Source organism: Simochromis diagramma, unplaced genomic scaffold (genome assembly GCF_900408965.1).
Source record: "Simochromis diagramma unplaced genomic scaffold, fSimDia1.1 OVJJ01000802.1, whole genome shotgun sequence".
NCBI lineage: Eukaryota > Metazoa > Chordata > Actinopteri > Cichliformes > Cichlidae > Simochromis > Simochromis diagramma.
Window position 1 is genome coordinate 216,678 of NW_024387492.1, and position 16,252 is coordinate 232,929.

A 16,252-nucleotide genomic window follows, 5' to 3' on the forward strand; every position below is an offset into this window, starting at 1 on the left:
TTGTCTCACATCACTTTATACTATAAGACAAAGACCCTACAGTGTTGCTCTAGGACAAATGTTTGCTCAGATTTACTGATATAGTAAATGCAATTTGGTAATCAAAGGCGAGTTTGTGGCCATAACTGACTACATATACATGCTGTATCATGAGTGGGCAGACAAGGATGTAAATAAAGGAGAAGGAAAGCCAATATTACAGTATGGCAGACACTCTGCTTGGTAGCTTTGACGGGGCTCGGGTGGTACTCTGGTGGTACTTTTCTGCATTCAAAATGACATAAATTTTAACATAAACTGGCTGAGATTTTTCACAGTAAGTGTGATCAGTAGCCTTTTATATTTAAATACATACATGTTACATACTAATATAACCAGAACAGAGCATAACAGTGTTGCGTAAAAGAAGGCAAAGTTTACAAAGGAAGGAGAGATTTGTTCACTTGGGAAATTGCGAAATTGTCGTTTTGTCAGACTGGAGAAGATCAACTCTCAGTCCAGACAGAGCGAGGTGGTGCAGGTTTGAACGGGTTTGTCGCTTCGTCCGGTACAGGTAAGATTTTCACTTTATTATCAGCTAATTTGTGAGGAGAAAGCTCGGTACCGCCTCGCCCGCCTCCCCGACCGTCTAAGGAGAAGGTTAAAAAGTGTGTTTGTGTTTCCGAAAGTTGATTATCGTTTCCGACTCGGAATCAGCCAGACAACGTTGTTAAAAATAGTCGTACTGTTCAATAAGCCCGTCAGTGTAATGAGAGCTCGGACTGTAAACACAAAACAAACTCGGACTGTAAACAAACCGACAACAACTCCGAAGTGATTCACAGATCGGGTCCACCTGCAGGCAAACGGAAGGAAACGGCTAACAAGTAATGCAACGTAAAAGGTTCAAACCTTTAGTAGGCTGTGCTGAAATGAAGATACTGAAATTTTACAGACTACAGCTTTATTATCAACAAACAAAATGTCAAATCTCGTTCGTGCTTGCCACCTCGCTAAACCCAGGGGCGTCACCAGGGGGTTAAATATTTCCAAACTTGGTATTTGTGCACAGGATTACGCTGATGTTCAAACTCCTACCATGTTTTCACCTTAACGCAACTGCAAGGTTATCTTTCATGCACAGAAATGATTTAGTGTATAATGAACTTCTAACGTATGGACAGAACAAATTAAGAGTTGTTGATTCTTATTATTTATTGTGCTTTCGTTAAGTCGTAAACCCCTGTGTGTCTGAAGGGTTTGCAGATTCTAATGCAGGGCTGAGGAATAAACACGTTGCTGAGTCTTCGCTAGCACTGGGTGCAGCCAGTAACTGTTAGCTGGGTTTCACCACAACTAAGTTAGTAGGTAACTAAACTGGATGCACAGCAGTTTTTGTGCTGTCCGTGCCTTTTGGCACCTTCTTCAGTTCCTCTTCTGGTGGGACACTGCACTGGGACCTTTTGTGTGCTTTGCTTCTGGGAACTTTCACAGTTACAGGAATGGCTGTACAGAAACTACCAGGCCCATTTTTTCTTTAGGGCTCAAATGTTTCAGCCAGGTTTCACAGGCTCTGTTGTACTTAACTTGAACAAAAATCTACTCCCAGCGATAGATAAAGGCAACTTTTGGACTGAATTGAGACAGGAAAAAAACTAAAACTAAAGGTTTAAACATTTGACAGGCACAAACGTTAATATAATGAACTTATATCGGGAGTGGCAGGTGTAGCACCAGGATCAATCACTGCAATATGACACATTCTGCTGTCCGGTCCATATTAGCTCAAGGCAAACACGCCAGCTAGTCAAAGGAGCTTTGTAGTCCGAGTTGACATCAGATATGAATTGCTGTGTTAAACACTTGTGCGAGTGAACCATCAACCTGCGTGTTTATGTTCTCACTTTATTGAATATTTCACATATTTGTTCAGCTACAACAGTGAAACACGATTACCTAATCAAAGCTTTGCTGTTTGTGTCTGTACAGATTGAGGACAGAATGTGGATGTTGGTCCTTCAGTTGATTTGCACTGGTTTGTGCCTAAAGGTACGTTTATAATACTGACTTCATTCAGCTGATTGGTTTCAAACATAACAGGACCACAGAATATAATGACTAATCTCAAATCCATTCATCTATTAAATTAGTCATTTTGGATTTTTTAAGCAGTCTTCAGGAACAGTTCTCCAGGCTTCTTGAATGACATTCAGAACTTTTCTTTGGATGTTTCTTCTTTTGTTCTCTTCTCTGACAAGATCATCCCACATTGCTTCAACAATGTTGAGGTCTGAGCTCTGGGGAGGTCAACCATGACTGATGGTGTTCTGCTGTGTTTTTCTATCCATGTATGTTTTTCTGCATTGGCACTAGCAGTGTGTTTGGGATAACTGTCATGCAGAAAATGGACACCGTTCACTATCCAAATTCATGGTGGGTCTAAAATCTGACCTTTCCACTGAGACCATTTCTGATGAGGCTTCAGTGAACAGTAGATGGGTCAACTGAAGGCTCAGATGCATGTCTCAGGTTCTGTCAGGTCATTGTGGGATTTTTGAAGTGGGATTTCTTCTTTTCCCCTTCATTTGTCAAGTTTGTGCAGGACACACTGTCAACCATGATGGGAAAATAATATTTTTTTGCTAGTCAAACCTGTTACTTTGGCATTTTTGATGCATTTAACTTCAGAAATTGGAACAAATGATGTGTTTGCTACAGGTTGCTGGTATAAAAGTGCCTAAAATACAATTTCAAATGGGTTCTTTGCTAAATAGAGAAGACACATGTTCAGCCCTTGGGTTAGGCACCTTTTTGTCTTTAGGCCAGTGTTAAGTGGCGTTACAAATGACAAAAACAAACATGTAAAGGTGTAAGTATCATACTGAAAATGAGTGAAACAGTAGCCAGAGAAACACTCTATCAGACTTTCAGAGGGCCTGGATAACTGTTGCTGAAGACCAGGTAAGTCTGCTTCCATGGAAGTAGGGCTGCCACGATTAGTTGACTATCAAAATCGTCGACGACTGATTTAATAGTCGACGCGTCGTTTGAAGCTTTGCAAGATCCCAACAGACGCAGGAATAAGTAGTAGGATTTAAGAGTGTAATAACGGTCTGAAACAGAAGATGGCAGCACTGCATGTACAAGGATGCCAGCTGCCGTTAAACCCCGAAGAAGAAGAAGCTCTGTCCCAGAATAGACCCTGTGCACGAGAAAATGCTAACTTCCTGGTTTGAGACCGGATGTGGGGTTGTACATTTCCAGTAGCTTTACTTTGTGGTCAATCGCTACTGCGAAGATATACTCCATGTGCCAAAACTCGAAAACGGAAAGATCGCGTTAAGTTACAAAGAGCAGAAGGTGGGAACACTCACCGCTGCTGTGTCATAAAAAATCTAATGATCAATTTTGACGTTTAAAGAGTTTAGATCGATCAGTTGTTTACATCACTCAACACAAGCAGAACAGCATCACTGCAGCAGAAGACACATCGTCCACATTCAGAAGCACATCTCTGTATAGTGACTGGTCTTATGATTTAAACAGGCAAATGTTCAGCATTCAAACTACAGGTGAAGAATAGTCAAACCAGATGTTTCCCCCGTTATGTCGATATCAGCTTGTCAAGTACACACCTACACAGCATGTTAACAAACCGTGAAAAAAAGCCACACAAAAAATGAATGATTGGTGGTAACGGTTTCTATACATTAGTATGTACAAAGGGTATGTTGTGACTTACCTTCAAAATTACAGCGGTCCCTCGCTATAACGCGGTTCACCTTTCACCTCGCTGTTTTGCAGATTTTTTAGTGCAAGTTTGCATGCTTATTTTTACGTCACATTGTGTCCTGCGTCCTGATCGCTGCAGACGATCTCCTCCGTGACGTCTCTCCTGTACAGTACAGAATCGCTGCATCGATGCTAGCAGTGTGACTGCAGTACTGTATGTCCACGAAACGTTTTGCATCGTCAAAAAATAAAATTGGCTACTTGATTTCACCTATCGCTGGTTGTTTTTAGAACATAACACCCGCGATAAACGAGGGACAGCTGAGAAATATAACATTTGAATCCCTTTTCTCTTTTGCTCTGAGGCGCGGGGGAAAAATATCGACAAGTCGATGAACATCATTTACAGATATATTGGATAAATGCCCAAGACATCTATAGTAATGTAAATCGCAGCTTGATTCAATCATTTGCTTAACTTGTTTTGGACCGTAAACCAGGCGCGAATAGGACACCGGAAACAAAGCTCCCCACAGGAGTTTCCGCACTGGAAGTAGCATATGCTAACGTGCTCATATCTATTCATAGCATTCATTCATAAAAATGCTGATAAACTCAATTTATTTGAGTTGTCTTAACTTAGAAAAACTAAGTAAGCTGGAAGTTTTGCTTCTCAGTGCGGAAGGATGAAAGATGTTGTTTGAAAATGCCACATCACTACCGTCCTCCTCCCTAGCACGGATCAGTCCGCATGTTCATGGTGCCAGCATTTGTTATGGAATATGTTGAGCAAACCTGGAGAAGCTTCAGCTCAAGATATTATTGTTGTCATTGCTGTGGATCTTTACCTGATACACTGACTTGGTGAGTAAATGTTTACTCTTATTCAGCCGTTAGTGTGGGGGGTATTTTCAATCCATAGCCATAACTAACTAACTAACTAACTAACTATATATATCATGTTTAACATGAGTAGCAAAAGACTGCAAGGTTGAAAACGATATGCCGGCAGTTAGCTGTGCTCGCGGACTCTATCAAGCCTTGACCTCCCGGTCAGCTATCGCGCTGGTGGATAACAGAGCTCTCCGAAAACATGGAAGCACTTTTGCAAATATGTGATATTTTTATAAATTAAGTAGATATTTGAGCTTTACACAGCTACATTCTCGCCTGAAAATATCTTAAAAGGTTATTTTGTGACCCAGAAAGGGTAATCTGGGGAAAAGGAGGATCGCATTTGTCGGCCGCAGTTGTCGGAGTCTGTGCGTACTTGTAAGCGCTGCAATGGCGGAGGAGCGCGGCTAAAAAACAACTTTTTCTGGGTCACAAAATAGACTTTTAAGATATTTTCAGGCGAGAATGTAGCTGTGTAAAGTTCAAGTATCTGCTCGATTTATCAAGACATCACATATTTGCAAAAATGCTCAGACGTTTTCGGAGACGTCCATTTGTTTTTTTTCATACTTTGTGGCAGCTTTTGAACATCTGTGGCATCTATTAATGTCAAATCTAGCCTTTTTTTAACAACATAAGCAAACTGCTTTTATATTTAACCACTTTCCTGTTTAATTACATTTTAAATAATAATAATAACAATAGTATTTGTTTTGTTAAAAATGTGTTTAAAAACAAGTTTTGTTGTGAAAGCTATAATCCAGATTAGTGGCCTGTTAAATGGTTAACATCTAGGTTGGCTTTATACTTGAGAATAAAGTAATACAGCTTTTCCTTCTAAAGAATTAAGTTAAATTCCACAGTTGAATCATAAGAAACATTATGTTACATATAAACAGTGTTGGGTAAGTTACTTTAAATTAGTAACTTAGTTACATTACTAGTTACTTCTATCAAAAGTAACTCAGTTACTTCAAGTTACTCGTTACTTTCAAAGTAACTAGTTACTAGGGAAAGTAACTTTGGTTTTACTCAGAATTCTCTTGTTAATGTGTTGCTTCCATAACTTTGCCAGTCTTCTAGTTTGCTTACTTGCCACAGTGCACTGTGCCACCTACCAAAGGAAAAGATAATGTGCATATTTCCACGAGAGAAATCCCACGCCTGGGCCGTCGTTGACCGCCGCCATGATTCTAGCCTACGTCACAGCATCATGTGCGCCTTTTACATCCAACACAAAAACTGCAGTCGTGGTGCTTTCGATTGTACTCAGAACTCAGAAATTCTGCCTTCCGAATAGGAAGATGCAGGTAACACCAGACTGCAGATGAGCTGCTTACAGGGCTGGACTGGGACAAAAAATCAGCCCGGGCATTTTGACTAGAGACCGGCCGCCATTACAGGAAAAATCATAAAGCCTTTGAATGAAAACAAACGCTGCTGTGACAGTGATGTTCACTGTTTTGATGGTATATATGTATCAATCTATCAATCGTTTGTTGTAAGATTCAGATAATTGTTTTTTAAAAGTGAGACATTTTAAATGAGAATAAGAAACAAAAGTATTTCTTTGTGCCCCCCCTCTCCCTGTTAATGCCCTACCTGCCCCCTGGCAACACTTTGCTAGACCCGCCCCTGCACAGTTACCAGCTGTCAGCTGCTTAGAAAAGGATCCTGGTGTTATTTGTCTCTCAGAAACAGTTCATAACTTCAACTCCTTCATGTGACCTAAAAGGTAAACCTGTTTCTCCATCACCTGTTCAGCTCTGATGATTCAGTAAGGACATCTCCTGGTTTCATCTTCATGTTTCCCTCTCACCACATATCCAAACCGACATCATGACCAGCAGCTTTACAGCTGTGGCTCCAGCAAACATCAGCTGATACTAGAAATTAATATTAAATAAATTCTAACAACAGCTGATCAAGCTGAAACGTGCTGCTGTTCTTTAATGCGACATTCGCTGGTTTCCTCTTTCTGGCGCAAAGTGGGAGATAAACTAACGAGAGAGAAAAGCCGATCAGCTGATCATTGATCAGTTTCATGATTGAAGTAGAAACAGGAGAGAGAGGGGAGAGAATGAGAGAAGAAGAGGCAGCTGTGCAGCAAAGACACAGAATAACTCCAACTTTGTGCCTTTTTCATTGTAGCTGAATTACGGGACAAACTGTTCCTTTTCATCTCAACACGAAACGCGTAATATTTTCTCTGAATACCAGACGGGACGGTTGGCAACTCTAATAACTTATGAACAAAATAAAGTTCAACATCAGTAACATAGCACCACCCAGCTGTATAGAAACTCCGTCATGCTAGCTAGCACGCAGTACGGAAAAAGTCAGAATAACGAAAATAAACTCCACCTAAACTTGGTTCATATCTGACCCAGATAGACTGCAGGTCATAACTTCTTACCTGGAGTTCAGTTCACACTTGGACCGGTGGTCGCCTCGGGTCTCTCTTCCTTCTGCGTCCCCTTGCCTTCCTCCACCTGCTGGCCTCCACCACTTGCTAATGTTACTGAATCTGTGGAAGCTCCGCGATAGCCACCACACACGAAGTAACGAGTAACGACCCTATCTAAATCCCAGTAACGACTAATGCGTTCCTGGTTTTGGCATAATAACTAGTTACCGTGCTCGTGTTGTAAGTTATTATGACTGCACAGCCATTAAGGATCAAATCAACTTCTGAAAAATGTTGTTTTTTCTCCCTCTGCTTGCTTCTTACTGTCTTTGAGGCTCGGGACCAGCACTCCTGCTGTTGGACAGAAAGACATCAGTAAGTATTTTGGTTTTCCAATATATTAGAAACTGTCAGTGACATTTATATTAATGAGGCTGAACTTTAATCATACTCAGCCTGTTTTACTTATTGTTTTATTTGTGCTTTGGTTTGGGGAAGTTGTTTCTTTACTGATCTTTTCCTGTCTTCTGTTATTAGACTTGAGATATGACTGCACGATGCTGTTGCTGGTGACTCCAGTTAATTCTACAAGACATGCTGTGTAAGTAAACAAACAACAACAGTTTGGTCTGCATTTCTTGAAAGATCACATCCCCCAAACTTAGTTTAGAGGGTCTACACTGTATATAGTGAAGTCTGCAAGTTTTCTAACAGCAAAATTTGTTTTGTGCCCAAATCATTTTGCACATCATTAGAATGAAAGTTATTGGCCATGTTTGCATAGCCCTTTTTAAAATGATGCTTTCATGACATTATTGTGTGTTGGGTGGGGGTCAGGGCTATCCAGACTGACAATTGGGACATTGAATGTCACCTCTCTGGTGGGGAGGGAGCCTGAGATTGTCTAAATTGGAGTCTGTTTTATACCAAATGCAGAAAAAAATGTTTTAAGAAAACAATTAAGTTCATGTCCAAAAAATATGATTGTTTGCTTGCAGGACACCAGGAGAGATGAGTCCTCCGTCACAGATGGTGTGGTCAGTGAAGATGGTCGCCTGCAGGTTCAAGCTCATTGCATCTCCAACCCACATCCACTGCCACTGTACTTAAGGGAAGTTAAAGACCTTCTTCTGCACCTACATTTGGATCACCTCGATCCATGACAGTCATTCAGGCAGTAATGCCTGGACCGGAAACAAGCATCCTTAAAACATTACAACATTCCAGCTCCTGTGTTGGAATGAAAAACAAATGTGTTGTTTAAATCAGAGACTGCACTTGTGACAGAACAACAAATATTTTATTTTGATTATATAAGTAATGTAAGTACAAAACAAACTTGTGGTAGGCCTAAACTTATTTTCAGAATAATTACAACTGAGACTTTGTTTCATTGTAAGATTATAACAGTGATGGCAATATAATTGTTTGTTGCTCAGCAGAACAGTGTCCAGTATGTTGGCTGTTACACTTTGTTGTGTTTGAAAATAAAAGTTGGGCTGATTTTAACATCATTACAAAAAGTGTTGCTAATTATTTTTAGTCATATTCAGGTTACCACAAATAGTTTTTTCATTTAGTTGAACTTGAAATGTTTGTCAGTAGGTAAACAATTAGTATTGTACAGTCAGAAATATCAAGTTATTCTTAATACTGCAGACTTGCGATGAATAAGTTGTACTAACAGTCATCTTAAGTAAGCTTTACTTAGTTTTTTTGAGGCAACGAGTTTGCATATTTTTTTGAGTTCTGGAAACTACATAGGTATTTACTCTGTACTCTAAGTGAATAAGTTGCCTTAACTTAGTCATCTTAAGTAAAACTTTACTCAATTTTTTTGAGGCAACGAATTTACTTTTTTTGAGTTCTGTGAACTAATTACATTTTACAGTGTGTTATATTTTAGGTAGCAAAGAGCAGACGGCTGAGTTTATTAAACTTCACCTAAACAATCTGTAGATTTCATTAAAATTTAATAAACTATCATCTTGTCTTTATTTTTAGCTTTAAACACTTAAAGCTGTAAGCTAATGATAGTTATATAAGAGCAGATGCTGATGGTGCAATAAGCTGAACGTTTTACGTCCAATGGATGATGATCTGATTAGTCGATTAATCGCAAAAATAATCGGTGACTAGTCGACAATCAAAATAATCGGTTGTGGCAGCCCTACATGGAAGTTATACATAAAGACATTTGGGGGGGCTACTAATCATGAAAATGAAGCTTTGACTTTGATTTTTTTTTCTTACTAAATAATTTCACATGTAATTTTGCTGACTTCATCGCTTGATTTTTGTTATGTAACCCTCCCATCTGCAGGTAACAGTATCCTACCAAACATGCCGTTTGAGGGGACAAAGAGCCTGGTGTGGCTTTCAGAACCACTACTGGGTTCCTGCTCTGCCCCACAACATCACCCACCTCTATCTGCAGAGTAACCACATCAGTGAGATTAACAGCACCTCGCTCAGAGACTTTAAGGAGTTGCAAGTATTAAATCTTGAAAGTCAGGATCAAACACTCGTCATATGGAACAACGCTTTCCTCGGGCAGAGAAAGTTAACAGAATTGATGCTCGGCTCTAATCTGGGCCTCAAACTGCAGCCGAGGGCATTTGCAGGACTGTTCAATTTACAAAACCTGTCTTTGTATTATTGTAGTCTGACAGACTCCATACTATCAGAAAGCTATCTGGAACCACTTTTGTCCTTGGAAGTCCTTGATCTCTCGTTCAACAACATAATGAGACTGCGGCCAGGTCCGTTCTTTTCAAGATTCAGAAAGTTCACGCAGCTGAAACTCAAACTAAATAAGATCGAAAACATATGTGAAGAAGATCTTGTAAGTTTCAGGGGTAAAAGGTTTGAGCTCCTGAACTTGGACTCCAACAAGTTATACCACAATGATGAATGGGGAAACTGTGGGAACCCTTTCAAAGAGCTAGCCTTCGATGTTCTCGATTTAACCTCCAGTGGACTAAATGTGAACGAAACAAGGCAGTTTTTCAAAGCAATAGAAGGGACTCCGATTTCTCATCTTAAATACTCTGGAATCTTGGGCAAAGGGTTTTCACATGAGAACTTCCCAGATCCAGATAAAAACACATTTGAAGGCCTGAAAAACAGTGCAGTGAAAAGTTTGGATGTCTCTAACAACCGCATATTTGCTTTGCAGAGTGCCGTGTTCAGTCATCTAAGAGATGCAAAGAAGATCGATATTTCACTAAACAGAATCAATCAGATTAACAGAAATGCTTTTGATGGTCTTCAGGATCATTTACTAATACTCAACTTGTCATCCAACCTTTTAGGACAAATACATTCTCACACATTCACCAATCTGAGAGAACTTAGGATATTGGACTTGTCCCAAAACCACATTGGTGTTTTGGGATACAAAGCATTCAGCGGTCTCCCTAACTTACAGTATTTAGATCTGGCATCAAACTCACTGCGAGAACTGGGTTTTCCTACATCACTACCAAATTTAGAATATCTGTTTTTGAGAGATAATAAGTTGAAATCTCGCAATGGAATTGATGACTTGGCCATGAACAGTATCCATGTCGATATTTCAGAAAATAGATTAACAAATATGGAGGATGTATTTTTCATTTTAACTTATTTCCCGAGACTTCGGGTTTTATTCTATGGTGACAACATCATCAAGTGGTGCAAACTAAACTATGTGTTTGAACCTCTTAATAACAGTTTGAAAGTGCTAGATCTTCATGATAGTTCCCTGCAGATAATTTGGGCACAGGGGCAGTGCCTCGACTTGTTTGACCATCTTGAAAATCTGATCGGTTTAAATATAAGCCTTAATTCACTCACGACCCTCCCAAATGGGATCTTCAGGGGTCTCAGCTCAATCATAGAGATGGACCTTTCGTACAATGCCTTGACCTTTTTGCAGCCAGATGTTTTTCCCATCAGCCTGAAATGGCTCCATATTTCAAACAACTTCCTAGCCTCCCCCGACCCTATGACATTTCAGTCTCTCAGCATTCTCAGTCTGTCAGCAACTCGCTTTCACTGTGACTGCAATCTGGGGAACTTCCTGGAGTGGCTGAACACGACTAATGTCACGTTTTTGAGCCCAATTGAAGACTTAAGATGCGAGTTTCCAGCTGCTTTCCAGGGCCTTCCTCTGCTGAATTACTCCACAATCATCGAACCATGTGAGACGGATCCCGAACAGGCAGTCCAAGGTCTAAAGTTTGCTGTCTTCCTTTTCTCTGCCTCACTCATCATTATTGTCCTTCTTACTGGAATCATTTACGCTCGTCTCCGAGGACAAATATTCATCATCTACAAAAAGATCATCAGCAGGGTTCTCAAGGGCCCCAAACTGATGCCTCTTGTGGATGAGATGAGGTATGATGCGTTTATCTGTTTTAGCAACAGGGACTACCGGTGGGTGGAGGCGGCTTTACTAAAGAAGCTGGATAACCAGTTTTCAGAAGAGAATCTTTTTCACTGTTGTTTCGAGGCCCGAGACTTCCTGCCAGGTGAGGATCACCTTTCAAACATCAGAGATGCCATCTGGAGCAGCAGGAAGACTTTGTGCATTGTCTCTAAGGATTTCCTCAAAGGTACTGGACTCTGATTAAGATGCTTTGCTATGCCCTTAAATAGGCCGTTACAGCAGGAAAACCCTGCAACGGGGTATGGAACGTTGGTCCTCGAGGGCCGGTGTCCTGCAGGATTTAGAGCTCACCCTGGGTCTCCACACCTGAATCAAATGATTAGTTCATTACCAGGCCTCTGGAGAACTTCAAGACATGTTGAGGAGATAGTTTAACATTTAAATCAGCTGTGTTGGATCAAGGACACATCTAAAACCTGCAGGAAGCCTGGAGTTCCCTACCCCTACCCCCCAACAATGTAGCTGAATTAAAACAGTTCTATAAAAAAGAGTGGGACAAAATTCCTCCACAGCCGTGTAAAAAATAGTCTCATTGCTAATTATCACAAATGCTTGACTGCAGCCAAAGGTGGTACAACCAATTATTAGATTTAGGGGCAGACACTTTTTCTGCATAGAGCCAGGCAGGTTTGGATAGGTTTTTAAAAGATTTTAGCTTTAACAAATGAAATTATTTAAAAACTGCATTTCTGTATTTGCTCGGTTAACCTTTCTCTTATATAAAAATATGTGTCACCTAAAACATAAGTGTAATAATTAAATGGACTTCCCGATTCAAATCGAATTTCGTTTGACTAAAGCGATATCGATTCATTAAATCCTGAATCAATTTTTAAATATAAATGCATTTTGCCAGAAACGCCAGAAGCTCAAGTTAAAGCTTCTCAAAACAATTTAAACATCTGCCAAACAGTTAAAAATGCAAATGATTAAAGAGCAGGTAAACGGGAAAAGGTGTAAAGCACAAAGCGCAGATTCCCCCCGTTCACCCGCCATCCACCCACCCATATGTGGACACGCCGCCGAAAGGCGGTGTCTCACAGATTCTGAAGCTGCAGGTTTCGTCATGAAGTCCCTCTTATTTTGCAGTTTTGCTTCCAGTGTATTGATAAATGATCATAATTATAGTATTTCTGACTGTCTGAGTCAAAAAATGAGTGAAATAATGAATGAAACAGAATCTGGGATTGAATCGAATCAGTTATAGAAATCAGTGACGATGCCCAGCCATACTGGTTTAACATGAAGGATGCTCGGGAAAGATGGAGGTAGGCAATCTGCTACGGCGAACCCTGAGAGGATCAGCAGAAAGAATGATTATTAATGCTAAGCTAACCATCTATTGTAATGTATACATGGCTGACGTTGTACTGATGGTAAGCCAACCACTAGTCATTGTAACTCATGTTGTAAACAAATAGAAATGGAATCAGCACTGCTGTCTCTTCTTCCTGTATATAAAACAACAGACGTGTTGCATTTCTTAATTTAAACTGCTAGCATGCTAAGTAGTGCCATAGCTAATAAGGCTTTTATTTTCACTATCTTCATTACAGTAAAATAATTGCATGTGGGTTAAATACTTCCTTATTTTAAAAAAATGTAAGTTCATTAGATCATTTAAACATGAGCAAAATTACCACAGTAGTTTCTCTTTGCAGATGGCTGGTGCTTGGAAGCGTTTACTTTAGCCCAAGGCCGAATGCTGGAGGAACTGACGAATGTCTTAATTATGTTGGTGGTAGGGAAGGTGAGTATGAGCTGTTAACATAACAACAGCAATAATATATTATCCACTAAGTGTTTGTATGTTTTTATCGTGTAAAAAAGCGTTATTGTAATAGCTGAGTTAGTTTTGGTCACCTGTAAAATCTATTCAGTGTTCACTAAGCTGTAGCTCTAATTTCCAACGTGTTGAAATACAATATATTTTTTGCAACTAAATGATGATTTATATCACTGAGTGTGTAAATCAGTGCGAGCTGCCACGCTCACATATAAAAGTTATGTGACCAGTTTTCAATGTAAAATATAAATTACAGCAGATTTAAATGGTAACCAAAGTCATGCTTTAGGTCTGAGAACTGTGTGTGGCAACAGGTTAGCAGATAACTGAAAGTCCTGTACAAACCTGGTAGGTGTCGGACTGCATGCAGATTTCAATTAACCTCGCCTCTGCCAGTGCGCCCCATGGCGGCTGTGGCTACAGTGTAGCATCACCAGTGTGTGAATGGGTGGATGACTGAACGTGTAAAGCGCTTTGGAGTCCTCAGGGACCAAGTAAAGCGCTATACAAATACAGGCCATTTACCACTTTTTTTTTTGCTTTCCACAAAACAGAAAACTGGTGATGTTGATTCTTACTGAATTCATCCCAAACATGTTTCAGTTTTTGACTTAAAACTCCTACATTGCATCCAAAGGTGGCTCACTACCAGCTGATGAAGTGCAATGCAGTCAGAGCTTTTGTCCAGAGGAAAGAGTACCTCACTTGGCCAGAGGACCCTCAGGATATGGAGTGGTTTTATGAACGTCTCATCTCAGATATACTCAAAGACAGTAAGGTGAAAAAGCTCAAAGAGGACAAGCCTGAGCCCGGGGGGCCTGAAGTTCAGCCGGAGAGCCACGACGGGATTAATGCCGAGAACATAAAAGAAACTTCCATGTGAACTTTGTTTCTGCTGCTGTTTAGGAAGCCTACTGTCCTGTGAAAATGAAAACTGGTGGCTTTGTAAAACGCAGCAACAGATTCAGCAGACCTTGTGATGCAAAGAGAAGTCCAAGAATGCCTAAACAATGGTACAGTTCTTGGATTTAGAGCAGGTGCATCTATACCAAACATAAAGCCCATGGCTGGAATCAGCCCAGCAAAGACTCCAAGCTGACCCACTTGATTGCTTTGCAATTTATTAAGGAAGGCATAGACTTTGGACCTTTAACTTTTTCTCTACGTTTTACAACTTTTCCTGCTAATAAAAGGCCTAAAAGACTCAAAGTAATGGAAAAACTTTTACAGCATGTACAAATAAATTTGTATTTTAGTGATTCCTGAGATTAGGCACAAAACGGGTTTTAATTTTCTAAAATATATTTTTTGATTTTTCAAAAACATATTTACATATAATTGTTACACAAAGTTTTGGCTGTCTAGCTGGTATATATATATATATATATATATATATATATATATATTAGGGGTGCAACGATATTCGTATCGATATTGAACCGTTCGATACAGTGTTTTCGGTTCGGTACGCATATGTATCGAACAATACAAAATTTGTAATTTATTTTATCAACTTTCCTTCTGACGATGCTGTCTGTGTTGAGCGCTCAGTGAATCTGCATTCGACTACTCCGCCTAGGCTCGCACTGTCGAGCCTAGGCGGAGTAGTCGAACGCAGATTCACTGAGCGCTCAACACAGACAGCATCGTCAGAAGGAAGAGCGCAGGGCAAGCTAGCGAGACAGAAGTTAAGCTCTCCTTGTAACATGGACCTCCCCCACCCTCATTCAGATCTGGCCTTTGGAATTATTTTGGTTTTCATGTGACGTATGACCCTGAAGGTAAGCAAGTCATGGACTAAAGTAAAACAGTATGTTGGATGTGCCACGCAATGCTCAATTACATGGGTGGGAACTAGTGTGTTAGCGCAGTTAGCTCGTTAACGTGTTGGCCGTCTAGCCCCATGCACGGGGCGATCGGTGGTAGCTCGTTAACGGAGATTTGCCGTGTTGTGGCGTTAACGGTCATTTCAACGAGATTAACCTGAAAGCACTAGTGGGAACACAACGAATATGACTGCACATTTACGCCGACACCATCCTAGTGCAAAGACAAAAACAACAAGCATGCTGCTAACTTTAGCCGAGTCATTTAGACAGCTGTTAGCACATGATTCTCCTTATATGTTTAATATGCTGCTGAGAATATAGCCCAGAAGAAGCGGATAGTATAGCTTTTATTTTGGAAAGAGACATTTCTCTGTAATAAACTCTCTTTTCCAAAGATGAGTGATTCCTCAATCAGATACAGGGCTTGCAATATCGCTAGCCCGACGTCCCGGGGCTAGCGATTTTTTTCAGTCGGTTTACCAAAATCTATCTCTTCCCTGCCCGTCGGGCTATTGTAGGAAGGAAAAATATATGTCAATGCTTTTGCATTCTTTCAGAAATGTAGCTGGGTAATTATGTCATTGGCATCGGTGAGCCACTGTCAATATGTGACATATTGCAATCGCGTTTGAATTTGCGCTTGTTTTTTTGCTTTCACTTTGCAATCACACGAACTGTGTATAGAGAGCGACAGCACTGATCTGTGAGTGATGATAATTTGTGCACCAATTCCTCTGACATCGTCTTATTAATCGTTAGCTTACTATGCAAACATGACAAGTGAAATCTCCCGCAGCAAGCTTAAACATGTGAGAGCTTGATCGCGCAGAGAATCGCTGAGCTTATGTGAGTGCGTGTGTAAAAGCAGCAGGATATATATTTGACTACGATGACCTGGATGACTGAGAACCTTCACAGACAGATATATATTTTAGTTCTGCTGAGCCAAATAAGACAGGTCGGGGTGAAGAAGTGACAGCCAAAGAAAAGCTTACCACAAAACGGAGAAGTTATGACAAATCAGACTATAAGGCAAAAAGAAAGTGCAGGTTTATGGTTTCATGGACAAAATAATTTCTGTGGCTGCAATATGACGAGCTAAATAACCAGGGCTGCACATAAGTGGTCCGCAGGTGCGCATTCGCTGTCAAAATAAAAAACACGCACAAGGGTTAGGGTTAAATTTAAAAACT

General features: G+C 40.3%; 1 protein-coding gene across 3 annotated transcripts; it reads left to right on the forward strand.

The window, feature by feature from the left end:
* Window positions 1-151: 151 nt before the first annotated feature.
* On the forward strand, window positions 152-14,457 carry tlr5a (toll-like receptor 5a). Of its 3 annotated transcripts, XM_040017216.1 has the most exons (6): window positions 152-316; window positions 475-553; window positions 1,969-2,028; window positions 9,336-11,610; window positions 13,106-13,194; window positions 13,868-14,457. In XM_040017216.1, the coding sequence occupies exons 3-6, from the start codon at window positions 1,981-1,983 to the stop codon at window positions 14,111-14,113; spliced, it is 2,658 nt and encodes an 885-aa protein (XP_039873150.1). In that variant the 5' UTR covers window positions 152-316; window positions 475-553; window positions 1,969-1,980; the 3' UTR covers window positions 14,114-14,457. The 3 variants fall into 3 exon arrangements, 2 of the variants coding, with proteins under 2 accessions (XP_039873150.1, XP_039873149.1); XM_040017215.1 differs by lacking the exon at window positions 152-316 and having other exon boundaries at window positions 361-553; XR_005694002.1 differs by lacking the exons at window positions 152-316; window positions 9,336-11,610; window positions 13,106-13,194; window positions 13,868-14,457 and adding exons at window positions 7,347-7,387; window positions 7,550-7,613; window positions 8,011-8,205 and having other exon boundaries at window positions 396-553.
* The last annotated feature ends 1,795 nt before the right edge of the window (window positions 14,458-16,252 follow it).